This window comes from Sinocyclocheilus grahami, unplaced genomic scaffold (assembly GCF_001515645.1).
Source record: "Sinocyclocheilus grahami isolate Dianchi unplaced genomic scaffold, SAMN03320097.WGS_v1.1 scaffold10.1, whole genome shotgun sequence".
Lineage (NCBI taxonomy): Eukaryota > Metazoa > Chordata > Actinopteri > Cypriniformes > Cyprinidae > Sinocyclocheilus > Sinocyclocheilus grahami.
The window spans coordinates 1,920,837-1,930,263 of NW_015505189.1; the positions used below are offsets into that span (position 1 = coordinate 1,920,837).

General features: G+C 40.7%; 1 protein-coding gene across 1 annotated transcript in view; it reads right to left on the reverse strand.

Annotated features, from left to right (window-relative positions):
• The window catches only part of LOC107593388 (transcription factor SOX-6-like), an 85,500-nt gene extending 76,699 nt beyond the window's left edge, over window positions 1-8,801 (reverse strand). Inside the window, exons 1-2 of the mRNA XM_016283100.1 lie at window positions 8,795-8,801; window positions 943-1,032 (exon numbers count right to left, since the gene is read on the reverse strand). Coding sequence (XP_016138586.1) covers window positions 943-1,021 — 79 coding nt within the window. The 5' untranslated portion in view covers window positions 1,022-1,032; window positions 8,795-8,801. The remainder of the gene's footprint in view (window positions 1-942; window positions 1,033-8,794) is intronic.
• Between the last annotated feature and the right edge of the window lie 626 nt (window positions 8,802-9,427).

Consider the following 9,427-nt stretch of genomic DNA (forward strand, 5'->3'; position numbering starts at 1 on the left):
CCCCCCCCCCCCGCTCGACCCTTCCTCCACCCACAAGCCGCAGAGAGTAAGTCTAATACAATAATCAAAACCAAGGACAAACGTTATTCATAATTCTAAATAGTGCAGGGAAGGAAAAAGGGAATCATTAAGCGAGGGAACAAAAAAACAATAACACTTCTCTCCAGTGTTATTACCCTTGCAATCTAAATCCTGCTATTAACTGCCTCCTAAATGTCTTCTCCATTAAAAGCACCCTGACATACTGATGCTATAACATCGAATATTCTGACTACTATGACACCTGTACCTCATCCAATTATAAAAAACACGTGGCTGTAAAACAAGGGTCAACGTAAAGCTCTGAGGATATGGGGCGGATTGGTGTCGGCAGGAATGGACAACAAACCCTAGTGTGCTAGAGAAAGGGAAGAGAAAGAGAGTTAGAGATAGTGAGGGAGGAGTGCGTGGCTGGAGCCAGGCAGAACTAGTGCGTTATCAGAGAGCCGGTGCAGTGCTGTCTCCTGCTACATAAACACATCTCTGTAACAGCCAGTGCTAAGACCTGCTCATGCAAAAAAAAAGAAAAAAAGAAAGTGCATCCCATGAACACCTTCCGTGGGTTTAAACAGTGTATGGGCCGAACTGTCTTCCAATACAATCACACATGTATTCTTCTCCCCTTTTCTCTGTTTATAGCAAGCCTACCTTTCCTTTGAACGTGTTTTCAAACATTATAGAAATGTATCTCACTTGAATACATAGGATTGTATGTATAATTTCCATTCCAGGATCTAAATAACAAAATATAGCTGCCATAATGTGCATCACACTCATATAACAGTCCTTCTGAGGAGAAAGAGTGACTTTTTCGGCCATATTCTGGCACGTGGACCACATAATAGGACTATTCCCTGTCTTAATTTGATGGAAACATATTTGAAAGAGAGTCAGGCTTCTTACCTTTAATTTCTCCTAACAGATCGTCTGTGTTAAGTCGCTCCATCTTCTCTTTCCAGTCTTTAGAAAGGAGTTTATCCATGCAGGAGGATTCTGAAACACAGGTGACATCTTAGAATTAAACTGAATGCATATACAAAGAGAAAAAAAATCCAGACTTAGTGGCATAGTAGATTTAGTGTCAAACCGTCACATTATGGACATACTTACAGTATAAATACCGATTCAATTTATAAAGTACTGCTTTATTTTAAAAATGCTATCTAAAATGCACATTAGCTATAAAAAGAGAATTATCACAAACATAGTTTGAGTGAAACCCCATAACACAGACGACTGCAGTAAAGAGGCTTTCATACAACAGTGTGCATTGAAATCCTCTGTATCTCTGAAATCCATAGCTTTGAGTATGACCCACAAACCTTGAGCAACAAAACAATTTGTGCTCATAGAGAAAAGAGGCCGCGAAGACAAAGAAAAAAGGGGAAAATCCTTCCCATTTAAAAGACTGGAAGTGTTGAGCAAACAGAAATAAATAAATTCCGCCTGCTTTTCAGGAAAGTGAATGTTACACATCTGTCTTTCAACAGCCACATTAAACAGTAAAATGTGTGTTTGAACGGCTGGACCATGGTAATAAAGTGAAATTCTATTGAGATCAGTAGCTGAGTGCATTACAGAAGAAAAGTGTGTCAGCTTAGTTCATTAAGAGTATAAGGGGTGATGTCTAAAGTTCATAAAATTGTTTCAATTTCTAAAAGAATAAACACAGTGGGGTTTGTAACTGAATGAAATGCTCTAATGCAATATTCCAAGTTAGGTCAACTACATTCAGTGGAAGTGTCAAGGTGAATCTGTTTCTACCTACAAGTGTGAAAACATCTTCTTTATGAAAGATACTAGTTGATTGTTTTATATTAAAAGGTCAGGTATGGTGTTTCTTAATTTCTCAATCATGCACATACAGCGAAAAACACAAAGACGAACACACATATATGTGGATAATGTGAGACGTGACCCCTGGACTGTTGAAGGTCAACTGGAGTCAACTGGAGAGGCTGAAACAGTGATAAGAATGATACGCCGCAAAAAGAAAGACAATAAAGGGGAAGGTAGATGGGGTGAGATGGGCCCGCTTGACTGGCCCCGCACAGCCGGCAATGATGAAAACAATTAACATTTGTCTGGTAGACAATGAATCAGGAGGAGGAATGGCTGGAATCTGCAGAGCTGTGGCCCCGAGGTTGTTGATAAAGAACACACTGCTCAACAGCAAGAGCTTGAAGCTCGCAGCCTGGGTCAGTCTGCACAAACACACTCAAACACACATGCACACGGGACGGAGAAACATCCAATCAAATCCAGTGGACAGAAAGAAGAGGAATCGTGTGAAGTGTACAAAAGGCAAAGTTTAAAGTGAGACAGTATATTAATACATCAAGATCAGATCTCTACCTTCTCCAAGCTGAGGAGCTCTTTTTACAGGCCGTAACCTCTGAGCAGAGGGGCTGTGGGTCTCATGTTGCCATTTGATGACATCATGGACAGGAAGCGTAGTGTTTGTTCCCTGTGTGAAAGGCTAAAGGGCACGGGGCTAAAGCAGACATTCTTGCATGCTGCTGGCAGCCCTCCGGCACCGTAAGCCGTACTTAAACCGCTCGTGAAAACAATGGATCATTTGTGAACACACTTTGCCAAACAAAAGGGCACAATTCATGAGAATGGGAATGACTTTGGCTATTCTGTTCTGCGTGCTTTGTGTCTGCGTGCATTGTAGTCATACAGTATCTTGAGGTACTCCAGCACATAGAACATTCCCAGTGAGTGATATCATCACACTCATGAATATGGTGCGATGTGATCTTCATCTCATGCCATAAAATTTGTTGTTCACATATGTATGGAAGCACTTTTTTGAAGCAATGTAAAAAAGTCTTTACTGTCATCCTGTTAAATAAATGCAATTTCTTAAAAAACAAATAAATAAATTGCACTGACCCCAAACTTTTAAATGGTAATGTATAAAGTTTAAATTGGAAGAATAGGTTTTAATTACCAAACATAAAATGTCAATAACAACAACAAAAATAAATAATAATAAAAAATAAAATAATAATAATAATAATAATAATAATAAACTAGAACATCTACGCACAGGAACAGCTTCTTCCCACAGGCCATTTCCCTACTGAACTATTAAATGACTCCCAAGGCCCCCCTCAGTGCAATATTCCCACTGTTTACATCTTCATACATTTATATATTTTTATTCTTTAATTTTATTATTATTTGTCTTGTTGTTGTGTTCATATATATATATATATATATATATATATACAGCTTGCAGAGAGTCTAAGGTGACGGCCGCTGCTTTAATACAGTACAAGGTCACATCAAGCAGAGATCAAATTTTCTTTGATTCTTCATTTCCTCCAATTCAGAGGGAACGACAGGACACCTCCATTTGGGTCATTCTAACATAATTTTAGTTTACTGACTTTCCCAATCCAGGACTCACAGTTTGTTTCCTTGACCTTGTGACATGTTTCAACCCTGTGTTTTATGTGTGTGTGATTGAGGTCCCTCCTCTCCTCAGATGATAACCACATACACACAGCACACATCCCAGCGCATATATATATATATATATACTGTATATGTATAACAAATAGCAGTACATTCTTTCCTCCAGGCTGAAAAAAAAAAGTTGGAAACAGAGAAACTTCGTTTTATGGCACAGGGCCGGGGTGGACCTGTCCTGGGGGGTTAAAAAGGTTTTAGGGAAGACTTTTCCCATATTCTTCCTCTGCATCTTACACACACACACACACACACACACACACACATGCACACCACCACACAGAGCAGTGCACAGATGCTTCTCCAGCACTTGATCATTAAGGAATGCACCAACTGTTGGAGATAATGCGGTGCCAGCTCCCATTCTGCTCCACTCTGCCTCCCTTGAGAGTGGCCGCTCCCTCACTCCTACACACACACACACACACAGTACAGCTGGAATGTGCCGAAACTGTCCTCCACACACTTTTACCTGAGAGAGGTGAGGAATGTCCAGCATTCGTGGATAACGGACACAGAAAACAACCTGTCCACTATGGTTTGAGATTATATGGCTCTTCCTGCGTTTTCATGCGAGGATACTTTAGGCAAACAAGTGGTTAACAAGACAGACATCTGGGTTTTTTCAAAGTACCCTTATAAAGCTAGAACATTTGAAAGGAATTTAGATTAATAATAAGGGGATATTTTTTGCACTATTTCCCAAGTTGCATTCCATCTCCTCCAGAGAGAGCACTAATGCCAATGGAAACACTGCTTAACATCTGGATAATACTTAAACGTCATACTAACATATTACCAATGTAAAGAAACAAAAGTGGACCATTCATTTTGAAAAATCAAACAAAGCTTCAGCCACATCCATTCATCTCTCAGCGCTGCTGCTACTTAAAATGAGAAACAGCGTAACCATTGAACAAGGTACATTTCCTTCCCACATTTGCATTTGGATTTCAAGATACAAAGAGTTCAGAGACAGTCTGACATTTATAGACTCTGAAAACTGAGGAGGAAGCGTGGAAAAGACTTGTACTTGTCTGGAAAGGCCTGTCAGAGGCCTAGAATGAGCAGATAAATAAAGCAAGCACTGACTTTACTGTCGTTATCCCACGAGGGCCCCAAAAATCTACTCATGCTCTCTTCTCCTCCGCTCGGATAAAGCGTGGCGTGGCTCGAGGGAAACCAATTCATCCCAAATGAGATTGGAATGAAAACAATAGCCCTTATCTGTATCCTTTTCGCATTTTCCCAAGGTTCCTCCATCTCAACAGAGAGCTTAGCCCCTGCCACACCGGACCCCTTGCCCGTCCCACTGATGTGGAATAGCACGGGCACTGAGGAGAGGGCTTGGACGACGACCCACTGATCTAAAACCTCCTGGGAACTAATTCTAAAAGACGAGAAGAAAAGACAATGAAGAGAGAGAAACAGAAAGACTTGTGTCTCAAAGTGGGTGTTGACTTAATGTCACCCATCTGCACACTCGGGAGACCCTCCCTGTCAAAACACCAGGATTAGAAGGAAGCACATTCGGGCAGAAAAAAAATAGCATGTCACATGTTTTCTGGCCTGATAAAGCTAAAGCCCCTATAGTTTAAAGTCGGAGAGACTTACTGATCTCAGTGCAGGAACGGGCATATGAAGTGATATAACTACCTTCCAGTGTCTCCTTGACATACTAATGGTTGATCTACACCTGGCCCCTGCGTATTTAAGCACTCATCTACAATCTGATCTTGACAAATCGGTTTGCTGCCATAGATATCTTGCTCTTCTTCACAAAGCAGCTCAATTAAGACACTTACAGCAAAGATCCACAGACAAGATTACACCAATGGTCTTAAACAGATGAAAAGGAAGAGCAGCAGTGCTCATAAATCTCAGCAAAGATTCAGGAATTGTGTTGAGTGTAAATAGTTTTTATCACCAGATGGAACACAGAGCCAAAAACTGTATGTCTAACAGAAACCATAACAGTGGAACAGTAAAACACAGGTAGCATTTGGCTCTTACCTGCATTACTATATATATATATATTTAATTATACAATACTATATTACTTCTTTCCAAAACATTTTAAAAATCTTATCGACCCAAACATTTGAATGGTAGTATATATTATATAATATTGTATTATTTAAATGAAATTATTTTAAAATAAAATATAATACATTAATACATGCTTGCTGCTCACATCAACATTTTACTTTGTAATTTGTCATACAATTATACAAAGTAATAAACGCTGGAATAATGTACATAGAAGGGGGAAAAAATCATGTTGACTTTAAAGTATAGAAAGATCACCTTCATTTCTCTAGTCCAGCTGCCTCAAACATTCAAGCTAAATGAATGTAATGTAGTTATGTAGAAACCTACTTCAGTCACTGTCATTAATGACCTCCATGGCTGTGTATGTGAGATGGAGCTGTGTCATGCCCCTAAAGATGCAGTTGTGCTGAGCAGAGGGTGTACCCCCATCCCGACGAGTCCTGCCCTGTGGCAGAGAGCCAGAACATCTGCCAGCACCCCCAGGTCTCACACTGCCACTGTAATCCCCACCACAGGAAGCTGCTCTTCCCCCAATCAATCCTAACACTTGAGAAATAAGAGAGAGAGAGAGAGAGAGAGAGAGAGAGAGAGACTCTCTCCTGAAACACTCCTCTTCACAGTACACACATCATTACAGCTGTCCTCAGTCAACTGCACTATTGTCCCTGTGCTGTCTATTGTCAATTGTCCACCGAATACTGCATCCTTAATCTGACTTTCAATGAAGTGTAGCTACAGTACATTATGCTTCTTCCTCTCAATAAACCTAAAAAAACATCACTACTGTGCTCAAAATCTCTTCTGAGAGAAAGGAGACAAACCTCCCCCCTTCAGTCCAGCAGATGAGCGGCCCGCTCCTCGGGGAAAACTGGGAATTACCAAATCGATGATCAACTGACAATGACGATATAAATTTCCCAGGCTTTCTTCTGAATGCACCCTCTAATGATGGAGAAAGGCGAGGAACCATTCCCAGTCCGAACAGAAAGAGAGAGAGAAAGAAAGAGGAAGAAGGCCCAAGCGAGGAAGAGGTATTATGGCTCCACTTGAAGCCACCCAGGTTGAAGGGCGCTCTCACTGGAAGTGTCCCAGTTTGGTTAATAATTATCCCCTAAGCACTTTCATTTCTAAAAATGTTATGAGAGAAAAGGCTTGAACGAAAAAGAGAAGTAGTCAAGCAGTCAAGGTCTAGAGAATATTGAGAGTTTTGAGCAATTTAGAGGGGAAAACAAGTTATTCCAGGCATTCTCCTTGGCTCCCGCTGGAAAAACACTGTCCCCCCTCTAAAATCACATTTCAAGGCTTCTCTGCACTGGATTTGTTTCTTACAATAGAGATGCTGCAGTCAATAGAAAACCAAAAACGCACTCTCTCTTCCTATTTCCTTCCATTTCCTTAGAAAAACAAACTGGAGTCACAAGCTATGCACACACACACACACACACACACACACGTGAACGCAAGCGTGCACAGAACACTGAGGGAAAATCTTCTGAATGTCTTAATCACTGAGCCACTAAAACAAGACTGCATCATCACACAAAATAAGAGTATAATAATTACAAGAGGCAGACAGGAAAGTGAAACGGCATAAGAAAACATGTTTTGTCGTTCCCGTCGTTAGTTCCAGAGACAACAGCTGTTAGCTGGGGCGGTGGCAGCGAATGCTTCTGAAGTCTCCATAATCATGCCGTTATTGAAGTGAGGACAAAAAGGGCACTAATTGCAAGGGAGCAATCTAAACGTAATAGGTTATACACCCAGGCGACGGTGCACAATGCTAACAGCTAAAAAGAAGAGTCGGGTTGAAAAAAAAACAAAATTCACGACAGAGAGAAAACACGCACGCACACGCGCACAACACTGTATAACAGTAGCATTTCCCTCATTTTCTGCCAATTATCTTCTTTCCCTGTCAACAGTTTTAATAACCTCGATCATTTCCACAAGCCCCTATTTTCTTTTTTGCATGTTTTTTTTGATTCGGTTAAATAATTTCTGTTCTTTAATATGCAAATGCACCCATTGGCATGCATGTGTGAAGAGGCTTCAGCTTCTTGAGATGTGTCAGTATATTGTCGAGCACCTGCACCTCGGGGAAGGCTTGATTTAATTGACACCTAATACTATTCATTATTCCACTTAGTGAGCATCTCTGCTAGTCACCTGTAGGCTGCTCAAACACCACTCTGCCATTTCCTCCTGTCGACAGCTGCTGTAAATAGACTGACTAACCTTAGAAAGTATTTTATTTCCTTTTAGTATTATTAGTTATTTACTACTTCTACTAATACTAATAATATCAAAAACAACAACAGCAACAATAACACCAATACTACCAATAATGATAATGATAAATATTAATGATGAATATAGCAATTTTAAAATGTTATAATTGCATACTATTATAACATACATTATAACATAAATATTATTAAAATATAAAAAATAGTGCACGGCTGTAGTGTCATTGTCTTTATTTGGCAGATCTGAGGTGCTAATCTCAGCGCTGACCCCATCGTCCTGGCAATCGTGCGATTCCTGACCTGTCTAAACAGGACACATGTCTATCAAGCACATATGAATTAACCACTCCCTAGAGGCTTCACCTCTTGAGCAGGGCAGCACACGACCTCTTCTTCAATCCATTTTACTGCAGGACTCGGCACTAATCAGGGTTGAATTATTAAAGTGAGCAGCCACCGATGATCAATTCACGCTGGCCAGGCCTTCCACGACAGGGTACTTCTTCAGCACTAATGACACAAGAGAAATTCCATTGGACAACGAAAGACATACAGGGAAATAAATCATACTGATTAGTAATGTGAATGGGAGAGATAAAGTTGAAATATGTGAAATAGTAGAAATAAAGAGTTCAAGTTCAATCAAAGCTGTGGATAAAAAACAATTTTCATGGCATGTTTGCTCTGGGAAGACACTCTGCCAGAAACCTTCACCCTTAGAAGGAAAGGGATTCTGGGCACCAAACACAAGAAGAAAACTAAATAATAAATGTTGGTGAAGACAGCAAGACACTAGCATAGGGTCAGAATCTTCTGAAGGCAAGCCGCTGTAGTGTCATTGTCTTTATTTGGCAGATCTGAGGTGCTAATCTCAGCGCTGACCCCATCATCCTGGCAATCGTGCGATTCCTGACCTGTCTAAACAGGACACATGTCTATCAAGCACATATGAATTAACCACTCCCTAGAGGCTTCACCTCTTGAGCAGGGCAGCACACGACCTCTTCTTCAATCCATTTTACTGCAGGACTCGGCACTAATCAGGGTTGAATTATTAAAGTGAGCAGCCACCGATGATCAATTCACGCTGGCCAGGCCTTCCACAACAGGGTACTTCTTCAGCACTAATGACACAAGAGAAATTCCATTGGACAACGAAAGACATACAGGGAAATAAATCATACTGATTAGTAATGTGAATGGGAGCGATAAAGTTGAAATATGTGAAATAGTAGAAATAAAGAGTTCAAGTTCAATCAAAGCTGTGGATAAAAAACAATTTTCATGGCATGTTTGCTCTGGGAAGACACTCTGCCAGGAACCTTCACCCTTAGAAGGAAAGGGATTCTGGGCACCAAACACAAGAAGAAAACTGAATAATAAATGTTGGTGAAGACAGCAAGACACTAGCATAGGGTCAGAATCTTCTGAAGGCAAGCCACCCAAATGAAGACTTGGGCAGGCGATTAAAACACACCCCTGGAGCCTCAGGAGGAGGAGAATGAGACAAAATTAAAGCAAAGTTGAAAGAGAGATTTCTAGAGAGAGTACAACTCAAGGATCCTACTGATTGAGAAGAGGAGGGAGATATTAGGAGGGAGGAAAGGGCG